General features: G+C 38.9%; 1 protein-coding gene across 13 annotated transcripts in view; it reads right to left on the bottom strand.

Moving 5' to 3' along the window:
* ADGRL3 (adhesion G protein-coupled receptor L3) overlaps window positions 1–17770 on the bottom strand; it is a 770556-nt gene that overhangs the window by 128350 nt on the left and 624436 nt on the right. For 8 of the 13 annotated variants that reach the window (XM_036335141.1, XM_036335133.1, XM_036335163.1 and 5 more), the window contains 4 exons: window positions 13637–13939; window positions 11336–11439; window positions 3675–3860; window positions 1528–1566 (listed from right to left, as the gene is read on the bottom strand). In XM_036335141.1, coding sequence (XP_036191034.1) covers window positions 1528–1566; window positions 3675–3860; window positions 11336–11439; window positions 13637–13939 — 632 coding nt within the window. The remainder of the gene's footprint in view (window positions 1–1527; window positions 1567–3674; window positions 3861–11335; window positions 11440–13636; window positions 13940–17770) is intronic. The other 5 variants (XM_036335172.1, XM_036335190.1, XM_036335209.1 and 2 more) reach the window with 3 other exon arrangements.

The raw sequence follows: 17770 nt of genomic DNA, 5'->3' as shown, positions 1-17770 counted from the left end.
AAAAAAATATATTAAAAAAATAAAAATACTATGATATTTACACATAAAGAAAAACGTTTACTGGTGCATAGTTTCATATATTTTCTTCTTTCCTGCCGAAGGGGAACAGAATACACCACCCCAAGTTGTTCACATTGGCATGTGGATTATTTTGAGCTCAGAGCAATCAAGACCTAGCACTCAGGAAAAATTTGACCTCTCCCTTAACTACCTAGAGAATTTAGATAGGAAGCCTATACCAGGAAGAGAGCTATTAACAGAAATAACTTTTTTTATCTGAAAGACTTGTCTACATGGCAGGGCAAACATCTGTTTACCAAGCATCTGTGCTCCTTATTCTCCTGTGGATTCCACTCCTCCCTGTGGAAGCCCCAGGGCCCATCTCTTTGCTTAGCCCAGGATGGCATATAAACCTCAACTGCAGGGCTACCTTTGAGTGGCATGTCTTCATGGGGCTCCCATGCATACATTAACTAACATTCTTTTTCTCCTGTTAATCTGTCTTGTGTCCATTTAATTATGAGGCAGCCAAAGAACCTAGAAAGGAAGAAGGGAAATGTTTTTATGCCCTATACACTGCCTTCCTGCCTTCTTTCCTTTCTTGTAAAAGGAACTATAAAGCTTGTTTCTGGGATTTTATTATTATTATTATTTTTTTTTAGGGATTTTATTTTTTCATACAGAACTCATAAATATGTGAATGGATTTACCTTTCTTAAAAACAAACTATAACATGATAAGTGATGAAAATTTACATTTACTTTGGGATTAACACTGACAATGAGTGGGAAAGTAAGATAATGGCAGCATATGTTGAATATTCTGCTATAGAAGCATGATATCCCAAGTACCCTGAGCTTTCTATTGCCTTACATGATTTTGATGGTCATTTTTAAATATATATATATATATATATATATATATATATATATATATATATTTACTTATTGATTTCTGAGAGGAAGGGAGAGGGAGAGAGAGATAGAAACATCAGTGATGAGAGAGAATCATTGATTGGTTGCCTCCTGCACGCTCCCTACTGGGGATGGAGCCCGCAACCTGGGCATGTGTCTGGCCGAATCAAACACAGGACCCTTCAGTGGCTAGGCGGACGCTCTATCCACTGAGCCAAACCAGCTAGAGCTTGATGGTCATTTCTGAATTACTTGCTACTTAAATATTAGCTGGCCCATTAATGAAGTGTTTTCACATACACCTCCATGAAGAAATTAGAGAGTCCTATATCACACCCAACTCACCTTGTAGTGATGATCAACATTCTCACGACCCAAGTTGCACCTCCTTCTTAGTCTGTGTGTCTCTTGTAAGAAGGAGCATTGGCATGGCCATATCTTTTCAGCACATATCCTTTCACGTGATTTTTCTTTTCCCACCCTTCATGCCCACCCTGAAATCCCTTTAATGCAACAGTGTTTAATATCACTTTTTCTCTCAGATGCCCACGCATGCTACCACCAACAGAGACAATTCAACAACTTAACACATTTATAAAAACGCAGAAAGTACCTGGACATAGGCTCTGCAAGAGCGCTCCCTTTTCTGAAGCTGAATCCAATAAGACAGCAGATTAAACACGGAATAGAAAAAACAAGTTAGTGACAGAAGGAACAAGAAAAATCAAAGAACACATCTACACAAAACACCTTACTTTGTTGAGCACCACTTTCTAGAAGAGAATGAAAGCTAAGCAGCAGCAAAATGTAAGCCATGGCTTGTAAAATAGTGGCCAACACACTTTCAGAACAGCCCAAGTGAAAACTGGATGGTGTACAGCTGTTAATGATGGAAGGAAATCTTGGAATAAATTTAGTAGAAATTAGTAAAAATCAACACACTTCATTCATTGTAAATGATTAATTTCACATCAGGTTAGTTACTAATTCATGGGCCACAAATAAAGACATATGAAGTTAAGTGACAAAAACTTGGAACCCGTTTTTCAAAGATAGGATGTTGTTTGTGGTTTACAGACTATGTAGATGGTTAATATGCAACCACAAACTTTGTGTTCAAACATACAAAATTTCTGTTTACCTGAAAAATAGAAATGCCCATTCATTATGACTATTTGATTCTAAGGGACAAATACCAAGAGGTAAGTAACTTCTGATTAAAAGAATATGAACAATATCCTGATTTATCACTGCTTTTATAATTCCCAAATAATTTCTTTTGACAGTTTTGACCAAATAAAAATTTATACATTTTAGAAACTTGTGTGGGATAAGAAGCCCGTATTTATTTATTTATTTATTTATTTATTCATTCATTTATTTGCATAAACAAGGAGGTTTTACTGACCAAAAGGTTAACAGCAAGTCATGTTCATTCCCAAACATCCCTACCCTTCCTAAGAAAAAGAATAATTAATAAGCTTAGTTGACCTGTTTCAATAAATGACCCAATATTTTACAAATTAGATTGTGGTTTCCCTACTCTTTCCTATTTTTTCCCTTCAGTAGCCTTGATTGTTGATGGAGAAAATTACTCAGTTTTAAGAAGCAGTTACTGTGATGCCTTTTGTGTGGCTAACACTGAACTTTTTAATGCATGCATTCTTCATGAGCACAGAGCAGTTACTCCTCTAAAGAATTAAGTGAGGAATGAGTGCGAGCAAGGTAATTGCCAGTGCTGTCATTTGGATCATTGACTCGCATCTCGGTTTTGCAGGACTCTAAAACCCTCCAGAATTTTAATGGTGGAGCACAATTAATTTGTAAGGAGTTGGCTTTGCAAATATGATGGGTTATAACTGCTTCAGGGAACAGTGGGAGTCATAGGAAATGAGAATAAGCCAGCAAGCATGTGAATAACCTTTGCCCTCCCATCTCCTTACCCCACCATGCAAATTAACATATGACAGACCACATTATATAAACAACTGAAAAGAGCCAAATGGGGGGAAAAAGGAGCACATTAAAAAGCTTCCCAGATGGAAATTTGCCCATTATGTCGTTATTTGATATTCAGAGGAGGCAAGCTGATTAGCTGTAGCCAGTTAGAAAATGACATTAATTGCCAGCTTTACCTGATACTGTCAGACAGCAGCACCATTTTTAAATAAAGATACAAAGTATCGCTATAACAAGTAATGTTATGGATATGTAACATTAATAGAAACTACTACTTGCAGTACATTATAACAATAGCTGGCAGCAATATTCATTAATAGCATCCAGTCAGCCTGGGTAATAACACATTAAAATCACAGCATGCCCAGATCACACAGGCAACTGTGGAGCATATTCTACCAGGGGCTTGGCTTGATTTTATCATGGATTTAAGTGACAAAAATAATTCCTTTATGCTCAGCATGAAAAAAAAAATTCTAATAATAATTTGTATCTAATAGATACAACTGAGTATGTTTTCTGATGCTGAAATTGCACAAAAGTCTTTAGGCTTTCCTATACCATACCATCACTACTGTAAAATAGAATTATAAATTCAAAATATATATGGAGAGGTTATTTACTTTGGGGGAAATTAAAAGCTAAACAGGGCCATAATTATAATGAAATAGTGACCTGAACTGTCTCTGCAACAAGCAGTGCACTTTAGAATGATCTGATTTTATTCAAAAGAGAAGTGAACCAAGGAAGTCTCACTGCCTTCGCTGCACCTTTAAAGATGGACATAACTGAGGTCCTTACCTTGTTCAAGCTGCGAGCAGCACTATCTTTTCCACCTGGAGTCAAGTTCCGGAGTTGGACATCCAGGAGGCCTACCAGCTGGTCCATGGCACGGACGGAGTAGGTGATGTCTCCAGCATTCAAATGATTCCTGGTTTGTTCAGCCAGCTCTCTAGCAATGTTGGCAGCTGTCTCTCCAGATTTCAACTGCAATTTTGAAAGCAGAGTAAGAAGGAAAACCATCTTAAATAAGTAATTTTATTGGTCTCTGCGGATAACTCTTTTGCATAGAAGTTATAATCATTGAGCCAAGAAATAGTTATTCAGCTCCATCTTCATCTGGAACATTCCCTGAGTTTTCCTGCTAACCCGTTTTTTTTGTTTGTTTGTTTTTTGTTTTTTTTTTTACAGTACCTGACTTGAAATTCATGTCTTTATGAAGCTCCTCCTGAGGAATCTTACTTCAAAAACGTGTTCTCACCTTAATTAGCCATTTGGGTGGCTAAGTCTATTTGCTGTATGATTTTTCTCTGTGAGCTTCTAAATTGGATGTTGATGAGTCTGCATTATGAATCCCCAACCATATTCTAAGTTCTCAGAGGCAAGGAAATTTTCCATTGTGCCTAATTTGGAACTTAGTATACAATGAATACTCACAGGCTGCTACACTGTGAAAATTTTATTCTAAATAAAATCTCTGCTTTTCAAAGTGGCCTCCATCTTCTTTCCTACTTAATAAGAGATTTTGCTCCCAATGCACTAGGTAGTAAATTATTGCTGTTTCTAGAATTTTCCTTTTCTGAAATTGTATGCTAACTTTTAAAGTCTATTCTACAAGAATGTATCAAATTGCCCAAAAGCCAAAGATATTCAAAGAGATAAAGGCCAATCCCGTAATCATGTGAACAAATCAGATGGCTCTAGGTAATAAGGAGATAGAAATATCTTGCTCTATTATAACTTAAATATATTATTATTGTCAGTATTTAGAAAAAGTGTGTGTGTGTGTGTTTTCCCCTTTTTTTAAGTAGAGTCCAATACAGAACTTAGGATCACAAACGAAAAGGTCCTCTCTATTTAGGGCAATCTCTCTAATGGATATTCAGAAACCTACAAAAGAGCACAACTAAAACTCCCAGTTGTGCCCTGGCTGGTTGGAACTGTGCACTGAAAACCAGCACATGCCCAGGTTGCGGGTTTGATGCCCTGAAAATGATCGATGTTTCTCTCTTTGTCCCTCTCTCTCTCCTGTCCTCTCTCTCTAAAAAAAATCAATAAAAACAATGGGGAACAACATGGTTCCCAATAACATAAGGAGCTTACATACCAGGGAGGGAAAGGGCCGTTAATAAATTAACTGCAGAAGTATTTAATTTCCATTTTATGGAGTGCAATACAGAATCCCGGTTTAAGGGCATTTTAATCTGGTGTATGAAGTTAGGGAGTCATTTAGGAAATGCTTCTCTAAGGAAGAAGGTTTCATTTGAGGTGGGAGGGGAAAGAAGAAATTGGGTTGAGATGAGGGTGGGGCCTCCAGGCAGAGAGCACAGCATTTAGAAGGGAGGGACATGGAGGCTTAGGGGAAGAGGCCAAGGGCACAAGGGCACTGGGATGGGTGTAAGCAGCTGGGGAGGTGAGCAAATCCCTAGCAGGATTCAGAGAACTGTGCTAAGAGCAAGTTAAGGTCCTAGAGCAGGGGTGGGCAAACTTTTTGACTCGAGGGCCACAATGGGTTCTTAAACTGGACCAGAGGGCGGGAACAAAAGCATGGATGGAGTGTTTGTGTGAACTAATATAAATTCAAAGTAAACATCATTACATAAAAGGGTACGGTCTTTTTTTTTTTTAGTTTTATTCATTTCAAACAGGCCGGATCCGGCCTGCAGGCCATAGTTTGCCCACGGCTGTCCTAGAGACTCTAAATAATTAAGGAGTGGCCTAATCAGATTTGTCCTGAAAAACCAAACTCAGGAGTTAGAGGGTTCACGGTGAATGAAAGGAGTCCTGCTGTGCGGCCACTGGGTAGCAGCTGTTGTGATGAGGGCAGCAGCAGAGATTTACAAGTACCAGGAAAGGCCTGCTGTGGGACCAGAGATGGAATGGGAAGGAAGGGAAGGCACCAAGAGCTATGCCCAGGCTTCAACCGGCCAACCCCCCACCCCCCCCCCCCCCTGACTCAGTGGTGGTGCCCTAACTAGATTCTCCCCTAGCCTCTGTCACCTGGACATTCATGGCTCAGTTACAGGCTGCCTTTCCACACCAGGCCTTCACTGACCATATTCTCTCCACTGGCAACTGGACGCTATTCTACTGCCTTTCTGATATTCCTATTTCCTTCTCTCACCACTGTTGTTATGGACTACAATGACCTTATTTCCAGCCCCAAATACACACCTATCTTTGTAAAAATAAATGTTTTTATTGATTTCAGAGAGGAAGGGAGAGGGAGAGAGATATAAACATAACTGATGAAAGAATCATTGATGGGCTATGAGCCCAGGCCTGTGCCCTGCCAGGGATTTGAACCTTGATCGCCTGGTTCATAGATCAACAATTCAACCACTGAGCAACACCAGCAGGGCTATCCACATCTCTTTCATTTGCCTCAAGTCTTCTATGCAAGAGGGCGAGATTGAAATAAAGTTATTCTACATATGCTAGCTTACAGACATCGTGAAAATGTCTGGCTCTAACATTTCTTTTACTAAACTCTTCAAAAATTATTTCTCAGAAATAAGCACATGCACACTGAGAAATCTTATGAGTTTTCAGAGGATTAGTAAACTAATGCTTATAGGTATTGAAATGGTGGGATTATAGCTAGGATTAAATTAGGTGAGAGGAAACCCTGCAGTTTTCATAAAGTATAATAATTATAACAGAGATGGATAGTATTTACATTTCAAATATTGACACAAGTGAAAACAATTTTCTTTTAAATAAGCTTGACACGTTATGAGACTTATTACATCAAACATTGATTGAGCGCCAAAACAATTCAGAAAAGCGTTACGCCTAAGCGTTTAAGTGTAGGGCTGCTATTTCACTAGTTTGCTATAAATTTAAGTCAAGTAGGTGCGTAAACAAATGCTTCTATCTTACAACCGAAAGAAGGTTAGATAAGTTTAAAGTCTTGAAAAGCCCACCAAGCTCTGATAAAATTAAGAAGCAATTTATTTCCCTTTCATATTAGATCTACAGAGTGAAAAGAATGGGAAAATTACAACCTAGGTGATAGGATTCAACCTAGCCTTCCAGGGCAAATAACTGGCTTACTTAAATTGTAAAATCGCAGCAGTATTTTTTAGATCTGCACATCCTTCTTTTAAGATTACAGGAAGAACCCTATTTATCCCAAAATCTGCCAGTAGCTTGTGTACAAACAAAAGAGATGCTACAATTTGCTAGAAACAGAAAGACTATTTCCCAGTGCCAATTCAGGCATTTCTTTTCTGTATAATAGTTGGACCAAGTAATGAAGTAGGAAGCATGCCTCATTTTATGTGTAAATATGGAAGCTATTCAAAACCATAATCCCATAGAATTTTACACTGAAAAAGACTGGAGAGATTATGCAATGCAATAAACTCCTTGAAGGTACCCAAACCAGAAAATATAAACTCCTTTTTTGAAAATCTGAGTCTAAGCAAGAGATGTAGCTGAAGCCAGAGGCTGTGTTTTTCGTAAGCAGTCATTAAGAAAGGGGAGAAATAGGATATTTTGCTACTTAGGTTTGAGAAGACAGAGCTCTGAATTAATGGTTGGTTTGCAATAAAAACAGGAAAATATCTTTAAGACATTAATATAAAGATGTATCTATCTATGTTTCCATCCATCCATTTATTTTTACCTGCCTTCCTTCTATCCATCCTACCATCCATGTATCCCCCCACCTACCAGTCTTCCTCCCTCCCTCTCTCCCGCCTCTATTATTGCTGGGGTAAAGAGTGCTGTACAATTTTTGCCTTTCCCTTTCTGTATAAATTATGCTTTTTATTTCATCTCATCATCACAAAAGGATTCTGGCTAGTTTGTTTGTAATAAATTTCTTCACGATAATTCTGACTTTTCAAGGCTTACATTTTTCTCTAGTGAAATGTAATCTACTCTCTATTACCACACAGAGTTTAATCTATAATGTCACCAGTATGTAAGTGGCCCGAATTCATTTGTGAGGTTAGAAACCATCAAGATTCTTTGCCTGTTTTCTCCCTCCTGGCCTGACTGCAAGGGAAAAAGCATGGCTCAATTCTTACAGAAATGAAAATATACAGTGTGCTCTTCCCAAGTACAGTAAGCATCCAGGTCCATTTATTTGTATACTTGCTGTCTATAATGCCTGAATATGTGAGTCAACAGTATGATCCTCCCCATGGTATAGATGACGCAGAGCTGTTCTTTCCTTTCATGTCCTCAGGACTCCTCAGAGTACCATGAAGCCATAAAGGAGAGGTGCCTCACACTCCAGGTTTCATAATCCCACAATACTTGGGCGGGAGAACCTGAATACACTGTTTAAAGAGAATGACCCTCTCCTTTCTTTTTTCATTTATGCTTTCATTGGGGCTGAAAAGTGTTCCTTTGCTTCATTATTTATTTTTTAAATTATGAATTTATTGATTTTAGAGAGAGGAAGGGAGAGGGAGAGGGAGAGAAAGAGAGAGAGAAACACCAATGTTGAGAGAGAATCATCGATGGGCTGCCTCCTGTACGCCCTTTACTGGGCATCAAACCTACAACCCTGGCATGCGCCTTGATCAGGAATTAAACTGTGATTTCCTAGTTCATAGGTTGATGCTCAGCCACTGAGCCACACCGGCCAGACTGTTTCTTCACTTTAAAAGCCTCCAGTTCACAGAACTGCAATAGAGGAAGGAAGAGGCATGAATCATTAAAGATGCTTGTTTCACTTTATTTTTTCAATATGACATTTAGAAAATCCATTAGAGAAAAGTAGGGAGGCCAGAGCAGAGGACAGGGCCGGGACAAGGAAAAGGAAGAAGGGAGGAGGTGAGAGTGAAGGGAGAAAGGAAGAGTGGGTGATGGCAAAGAGAGCTGGGGTAGGAGAAGGACCTAACACAGACAGAATGGGGAGGCTGGGAAGGAGACGAAACAAGGAGGGAGAGTGAGGTCAGAGATTTACTCCCCTACATCTCTTTTTGAAAAAGTGCTTGAGACTAGGCTGTGTCTCATGTCTATAGGTCATCTTTCCTCTCAAGGACATTCCTCCTACTGCCATTTCTTAGTCATTCCTTGGACCCAGCAACCACAGGCCTGGGTTAGGAATAGCTCTACTCCTATTATTAGCTCTGGGCTCCCAATCAGTCTCTTGCAGTTCACCTTCGCTCTCCCAATACCACTGCAAACCCTCTTCCATCTGTTTATTGTCTGGACTCTGGCCCTGCGGGAGGAAATGAGCAAAGGTATGAATTTGGAGGAAGATGCTTTGGAGAAAAGGGAGAGAAAATACAGACAGATAACTCCTTGAACACTGCATACCCATTATTCATTGGAAGTTTCCAATGTTAATATCTAGAAGTGTTGGAGCTTTGTGGCAAAGAAACCTGTGCAAATACCATTTATATTCAATGAGTAGTATAAACATTTGGAGGTGCGAGGGACACACCAGGCAAAAGGGTAGAAAGTGAAGGGAGACTAGGTCAGTTAGTATGTGATAGAAAGGCAATTATAATTTATTCACAGTTGTGGTGGCTGAGCATAATGTCTGGGTAAAGGCAGAGCCAGCTAATATACCAGCTAACACCGACCTTGGGTTAGTTACATAAGCTGATTTGTTGTGCGCCAAAGCCTCCTGTTACACTTTCGAAGATTTTATAAATTTATAATCAAGCTAAGGTAACATTATAAATTCCAGTTGCCTACATTCTATAATCCTAATAAATTTATAACATAGCATAATGTTGAAGCTCCATAGGATTCAACAGACATGCTCTGGCAGAACGGAACATATTTGTTATAAAACAAAAGCACCCCATCCATAAATCAAATGGGCAACAACAGCTGTCTGGTCTTTGTAAGGAATTATCTCTTTTGTCCTAAGATTAGCAGGTCTGCGGAGGAAAGAGAAGAATTAAGCATCATTAAAGTCACCCAGTAATTTCTGCAATGAAATAGTCCAACCATATTCAGGAATTGTCTTGAAAAACCACTCAGCTTTCTAGGTGAATTATTACTGAATTAATATTAACCCCTGGGCTAAGTACGTAGGGAGTATTTTTTGAAAGACGCTAATGTAAGGAGATAGGCTACTGAACTCTTAATCTGATCACATCCAGCCAGAGTTATTCACCCTGGGGTCTGAGCTACACTGTAATAAAATCAAAGGACATAAAAACTGTGGCAGGAACAGTGCTGAAATTGGAGGAGCATCATTATGAATAGCAACAAGGATGGAGATGCATATGTAAGAGGGTAACTAGAGTCAATGTAACCACTGTTCTTCCATGATTTAGGGTAAATAGATAGTTACGGCTGATCTGCAAATGATCTGCTGCGTAAGATATTTATGGATTATTATACAGTATATTACTGAGGATCAGCCTAGTTAAAAACAAATAGAGAAAAGAGCAAATGGCACAGACAGGCCTTTAGTAAGGCCATCATTTGTAATATTTCTCAGGAAAAATCTCTTTCAGAAATTCCCTGGCATAGCTAATGTGCCATGGAAGGTCTCTCCATTTTGGGAGTGCATAAATCCACACAAATTGCTATAATAAGGATTCATCCCATAGCCCTTTTGGCATAAATGCACATCTGGTCTCTGTTTGTAATGAAATCAATTCAAAGCCCCACAGTGCATTAATAATAAAAATGTTCAACATATTGCAACCAAATAAGCTCTGCAAACTTGAGTCTGCAAAAGGCTGTCACATGTGTGTATACCTTTAACACTGATAAATGATTAGGTTACAGAACATTTACCAAACAGCTTAAGATTCCAAAGGTAGACTTTTTTATTGTAATTTTTATTTCCACAGGAAAGTCTGTGTATGTATGCCAGAAGCTTTTGCTTGCTTGATTTATAATATCTCTTGGACTTTTTTATCTGTAGCTCATAATACCACAGAAATTGTATCCTATATAATACAAGTCTAATATGCAAATCAACTGAACAGTGGAACAACCGGTTGCTTATGACCACACTGACCACCAGGGGACAGACACTCAATGCAGGAGCAGCACCCTGGTGGTCAGTGCGCTCCCATAGGGGGAGCACCGCTCAGCCAGAAGCCAGGCTCACGGCTGGCTAGCGCAGCAGCAATGGCAGGAGCCTCTCCCACCTTCACGGCAGCACTGAGGAGCAGTGAGCAGGTGTGAAGTAAGGAGTGAGGGGTCCCAGACTGCGAGAGGGCACAGGCCAGGCTGAGGAATCCCCCCACCCACAGTGCATGAATTTTGTTCACCAGGCCTCTAGTTAATAATAAAATTATTAGGAGTAGTACTGCTTGGCTTAGAAGAAGTTCTCAAAGTTGCCCTTTAAGAACACAAAATTCCAGAATTAGTTTGTGGAATATCAGAGGTTGTCATTCAATCTTAAATTAAATAAAAATGGGAGAATATTTCCACTTTTTTTTAAAATCTTGACTCCTGTTTAAGGTAGGGATGATCAACAACACAGGGTCCAGGTTTGGCAGACCTTCCTTGTAGGTCACGTAATTTACCTTCTGTGTGATATGGTTGATCCAAGGGGAAGAGCAGTTGCTAAGATCTGGTCCTTGGGGATCCCAGATTCCATCAGGAGCCAGGCATAGATACGTTGATACTCCTAAAATAATGAGAGAAATAGGTCTGTTTTAGAAATTCAAACCATTTTCTCTACCAGGACTGTATATCCATGCTATGCTGTAATATAAGCAAAAGTAAAAATGAGATCATTACACTGAGATAATACCTATCATAACACCATGCCCAGTACTTGGTAAGCAACTGGTTAGGGAGAAATGTAATACAACAAACAAAAATATTCAATATTTTTAAAGCACTTGCTGGCAACTATCCCAGGTGCGGGAAAAACTTCATGAATTAGATAGAGGTGGTACCTGTCTCCAGGGAGCCTACTGCTTGATTTTCAGAGGTGATGGAATAACCGAGTCTTACAGCAATCAGTTTGCAGATTTTTTAGGAAAACAATGCGGGAAAGGGCATTCACTGAAAGTGGAGGAAAAATATGCTGTGTTTGGGTGACTTTAAGTGTTTTGAACTGAGGTCTACTGGATAGGGGAGTTGTTTAATGGCAAAGCCAGATCATCAACTCCTTGTCTGTCTTGTGTGGGTGCTGGAAAAATCAATGAAGATCATTAAACAGATGAGAGAAATGAGCTGATTAAGGTTTTAGAACTGCCACTGTTGCAGCTGCATGGGGGATGAGTTTGAGGGAGAGACGCGGAGGCTGTGAGGGGGCTATTGCAATAATTCTAGTGGGAGACTGTGTGGGCCCCAACAGGAGCAAAGCAGCAGGGTCAGAGGAAGGTAAAAATAAGACCCCGGTTTAGGCACAGTCACGCGGGAGAGCTTCAGAAGGCTTCCTTTAAATCTCTTTTCCAGTTTTCACAGAACCATTAGGACACAGTTCTGGTTTTCAAAGTGCTTTGATATAGAGTACTTCACTAACTTTTACAACAAACGTCAAAAGAAGGGGCTTGTAATAATATCAGTATCTGATTCCATTGCCATAGAAGACTTTAGAACTAAACATCACCCACCTTCATAAAGGCAAGGTAGATTTCTGAATAGTTTTAAACACTTTACTGGAGAAATAAAATTAAATGGAACTTTTGTAAAAACCAAGATACCTCTGGCCTTCCCATTAGTTTATATACCATGGAACTTTTCTCAGAGAAACGTGATTCCTTAATGTAATCAAATCAGTAACACTCAAAGATACAATAATGAAAAATGCTACTATAGTGACATCTATTGTGTATTTGCTTCATTTACATATCTTATGGAATAATGCAAAATTTCTTGAAGATCAATGTATGTAACAATAAGAAAATCAAGCTATTTCTGTTTTAAAAATTGTACGAATAATATGGTTACCACTTGAGGATATTCTGAATCATATCAGTAAAAAAGAAGGAAGAAAGAGCTGCTTAGTTCTTAACTGTCCCTTAGAGAAAACGCCCCACTGCTCTCTCTAGTGCATGTTGAGGGAGTGGGACTTTGGCTCCTGCCTGCAGGATCCCTGACAATGCTACGAGCCTTTGACTATTAAAGGACAGCTACAATGATTGGTAAAAATATAGTCAAACTTCTCTTTTGTTAAAATTTAGGCAGTTTCAATGACTGTCTTCTAACATAGAAGTGCTTAATCTCTCTTTCTGCAATGAACATTTGAGGCTGGTGACAAAAGTGAGCACTAGCCCCCAGCATTCCAGTGATATCTCTCTGGTCGCTGCATAGAAGAGCTGCTGTGGCCATGGCTGGTTAGCTCAGTTGCTTAGAGCATTGTTCTGATAGGCCAAGGTTGTGGGGTTGATTCCCTGGTCAGACACATACAAGAATCAACCAATGAACGCACAAATAAGTGGAACAACAAATCTCTCTCTCTCTCTCTCTCTCTCTCTCTCTCTCTCTCTCTCACACACACACACATACACACACACAGAGAGAAAACACACACACACAACGCACACACGCGCACGCACACACACACAGAAGAACTGCCTCTCTGGAGTAGCGGGACATTCATGGCCTTAGTGTACTAAGTGTAACTCCACCCAGAAACTGCACACTATGGATGAAAAGTACTGATCTCAACGTAGTCCCATCAAATTCTCACCTGTTCCTTCTTCAGAAGGCATTTTGAAACTCTGAAAATACACTGCATTAAATTGTCATTTAGCTGAGTTCAGACTTTAATTAAATGTGCAGTACCAAAAAAAGAGACGTAAAAAAGAATGCTAAAAAAGCAAGCCAAAGTAGTGACACATCTTTAGCTTAGTTCTATAGGGTAGACTTACCTATAGTTCCTGTGGGGCACGGCTGCTTTGCCATCTGTCCTTGACGGGTCTTAAACCACATGATTTCTCGGGCTTCCACAGCCTCACAGCTCTCCTCCTGAGCTGGGATTTGGGATGATGCTGATGGCAGGTGCGTGGTAGTATCATCAAGCACCTCAACAGCTGGAGACGGGGTGCTGGTACTCCGGTTTCTTCTCCCTGATATTGACGGGGTGGTGCTCCTCCCGGCACTCAAAGTTGTGGTCCGAAGGGTGGTACTGGTGGTGGTGCTTCCCATGCCAAAAGGTCCTGTAGTAGAAATTTCTGGAATAAAATTCAAAAGAAAATTCCTACATCGCGTGTTCATAGTAGGATCTCAAAATGTCCTTAGAATGTAGACACCATTCTTATTTGACAGTTCAGAGTCTTACACGTGGGAAAAATAAGCCAATACGAAGGGATCAGAGTGGTGCTTAAGTACCAAGACCGCCATGTGACCAAAGCCAAACATAGACTTGTTTATGACTCTTCTCAACTCAAACCGCAGAAAACAAATTATAGCACAATTCAACTCTTCAGTAAGCTTCTTAATGCTTCCTGCCTTTTATATAATTAGAGGATTAAAACTTAAAGCCCTTTCCTTAGAATTTTCAAACTTGCTATTGACAGGGAGAGAGCAGAAACAATCTCCACATTAAGTATAACCTGTATTTCTAAAGATGCAGCAAAGAGGAGAAAGGAAGAAAAAAAAGGAAGTTAAAGTGCTCCTGAACTAAAAAGGGAAATGCAATTATAGTCTTCTTAACACAAATTAGAGTAGCTCTATGATCTACTCTGATGCACTTAAAAATGACCCATCCTTTCAGAACTTTCAAACTTGACATTTACTAATGTAAAGTCTAAGTAGTTTCCAATTAGTTGTGTCCATAAATTATTTTCTAGGTAGATTATGTAAAAAGTGGGAACATGTATTTCAGATTTACATAAAAGTGATTAGGTTTTTTGCCTTTCCAAATGCACCCAGGCCCACCAGAGGGAGCCACAGCTGTGGATCACTGAGAGCTCCAAAAAGGGTACCCAGGGCCAGTCACAAACAGCACCTGACATTGGCTTACACCAGAGACCCCCTACACACACACACAAAAAAAACAAACAAACAAACAAACAAACAAAAAAACAAACAAACCTGGGAGTCCTTGTAGATCTACCTAGTACACAGAAACAAACCTAAACAGGTAGCCAAAATGGGGAGACAAAACACAAGTTCTAAATGAAATGACAAGAGAAATCTCCAGAAGAAGAGATAAATAAAATTGAGATAAGTAAATGATCAGATACAGAGTTCAGAGCAATGATTATAAAGATGCCCAATACCAGTAGCATGAGAAAAGATACAGAAAGTATGAAAAATGACTAGTTGGAAATGAAGAATGACACAGCAGAAACAAAGAATAGAGTGGAAGGAATAACATCAGATTAAAGGAAACTGAGGATCAGATCAGCAAATTAGAAGACAGGGTAGTAAAACATCATCAATCAGAGAACCAAAAAGGAAATCAATTATAAAACAGGACAGCTTAAGGGAGCTGTGGGACAACATGAAACATAACAATATCTGCATCATAGGTGGGCCAGAAGGTGAAGAAAGTGAGCAAGGAATAGAGAACCTGTTTGAAGAAATAATGGCAGAAAACCTCCCTAACCTGGTGTAGGAAAAAGTCACACAAGTTCAGGAGGCACAGAGAGTCCCAAGCAAGAAGAACGCTTATAGGCCCACACCCAGACACATCATAATTAAATGCCAAAAATTAAAGACAAAGAGAGAATCTTAAAGGCAGCAAGAGAAAAGCAATTTTTTACCTACAAAGGTGCTCCCAGAGAGGTGAAGTAACAACTGATACCACAGAAATACAAAGAATTGTAAGAAAATGTTATGAACAAGTATTTGCCAACAAGCTGCACAAAGTGGACAAAATGGTCAAATTCATAGAAAATATGAATACATTCTTCCAAAACCGAATCAGAAAGAAGCAGAAAACCTGAATAGGCTGAAAACAACTGATGAAATTGAAGCAATAATAAAACCCTAGCAAACAAAAGCCCTGGTCCTGACGGCTTCACAGGGGAGCTTTACAAAACATTCAAAGGAGAACTAACACCTACTCTCCTCAAACTATTCCAAGAAATCCAAGAGGAAGTAACATTTCCAAGCTCCTTTTACCAGGCCAGAATTATCCCAATTCCAAAATAAAATAAACTCACTACAAAGTAAGGAAATTATAGGCCAATATCCCTGATGAACATAGATACTAAAATTCTCAACAAAATATTAGCAAATCAGACCCAGCAATATATCAAAAAGATTACACACCATGACCAAGTGGGAGTTATATCAGGGATGCAAAGCTGGTACAATATTCACAAATCAATAAACATGATATATCACATAAACAAACTGAAAGACAAAAATCACACGATTATATCAATAGACACAGAAAAGGCAGTCAACAAAATTCAACACGACATTTTTATTAAAAAGTTTCAATAGTGTGGGAATAGAAGGATCATATCTCAATATAATAAAGGCCATATATGACAAACCTACAGCCAACCTTATACTCACTGGGCAAAAATTAAAAACATTTTCCTTAAGATCAGGGGCAAGACAGGGGTCTGCTTTCATCACTCTTATTCAACATAGTACTGGAAATTTTAGCCACAGTGATCAGAAAAGAAGAAGAAATAAAAGGCACCCAAATTGGAAAGGAGGAAGAAAAACTCTCATTATTCTCAGATGACAAGATACATAGAAAACCCTAAAGACTCCACCAAAAAACTACTACAAAATTCATTCAATAAATGAATTTTGCAATTTAGCAGGATACAAAATTAACAACCTGAAATTGATGCCAATTTTATACACCAACAATGTACTCTTAGAAAGGGTAAATAACAAAGCAATCCCATTTACCACTGCAACAAAAAATTTAAAATACTTAGTAATAAACTTAACCAAGGAGGTAAAAGGCCTATACTCAGAAAACAATAGGATGTTGAAAAAGAGAGATAGAAAAAGGTATAAAGAAGTGGAAGAATATACCGTATACATGGGTTGGTAGAATCAGCATAATTAAGATACTATCCAAAGCAATCTATAGATTCAATACAATCCCTATTAAAATGCCAATGACACATTTTACAGATATAGAACAAATACTCCAAGAATTAATATGGAACCAAAAAAGACCTTGAATAGCCATAGCAATCCCGAGAAAGAACAAAGTTGGAGGGATCACATTACCAGATATCAAGCTATACTACATAGCCACTGTAATCAAAACAGCCCAATACTGGCATAAGAAGAGGCATATAGACCAATGGGACAGAACAGAGACCCCAGAAATTGACCCAAGGCATTAAACTCAATTAATATTTGACAAATGAGGCAAGAGCATACAATGGAGTCAAGACAGTCTCTTCAATAAAGGTGTTGGGAAAATTGGACTGATACATGCAAAAAAATGAAACTACACCACCAACTTACAGCATACAAAAGAATAAACTCAAAATTGATAAAAGACTTAAATGTAAGTCATGAAACCAAAAAAAAAAAAAAATTCCTAGAAGAAACAATAGGCAGCAAAATCTCAGACATCTCTCTTAGCAATATGTTTGTGGATACCTCTCCTAGGGCAAGGGAAACTAAGGAAAAATAAACAAATGGGATTACATCAAAATAAAAAGCTCTGTGCAGCAAAAGAAACCATCAACAAAATGAAAAGGGAGCCCAGTGTACGGGAGATCATATTTGCCAATGATACATATAATAAATGTTTAATATCCAAATTATATAAAAACTCATACAACTTAACAAAAGACAAACAATCCAGTAAAAAATGGACAAAGGACCTAAATAGACACTTCTCCAAAGAGGACATAAGGAAGGCCAAGAGACATATGAAAACATGATCAAAGTGACTAATCATCTGAGAGATACAAATCAAAACGACAATGAGATACCACCTCACACCTGCCAGAATGGCTATCATCAACAAATCAACAAATGACAAGTGCTGGTGAGGATGTGGAGAAAAGGGAACCCTGATGCACTGCTGGTGGGAATGCAGACTGGTGCAGCCACTGTGGAAAACAGTA

The sequence above is a fragment of the Myotis myotis genome, unplaced genomic scaffold, assembly GCF_014108235.1.
Source record: "Myotis myotis isolate mMyoMyo1 unplaced genomic scaffold, mMyoMyo1.p scaffold_m19_p_1, whole genome shotgun sequence".
Taxonomy (NCBI): Eukaryota; Metazoa; Chordata; class Mammalia; order Chiroptera; family Vespertilionidae; genus Myotis; species Myotis myotis.
The sequence above is the reverse complement of the archived record's forward strand: the minus strand, read 5'-3'. Positions and strand labels throughout refer to the sequence as shown.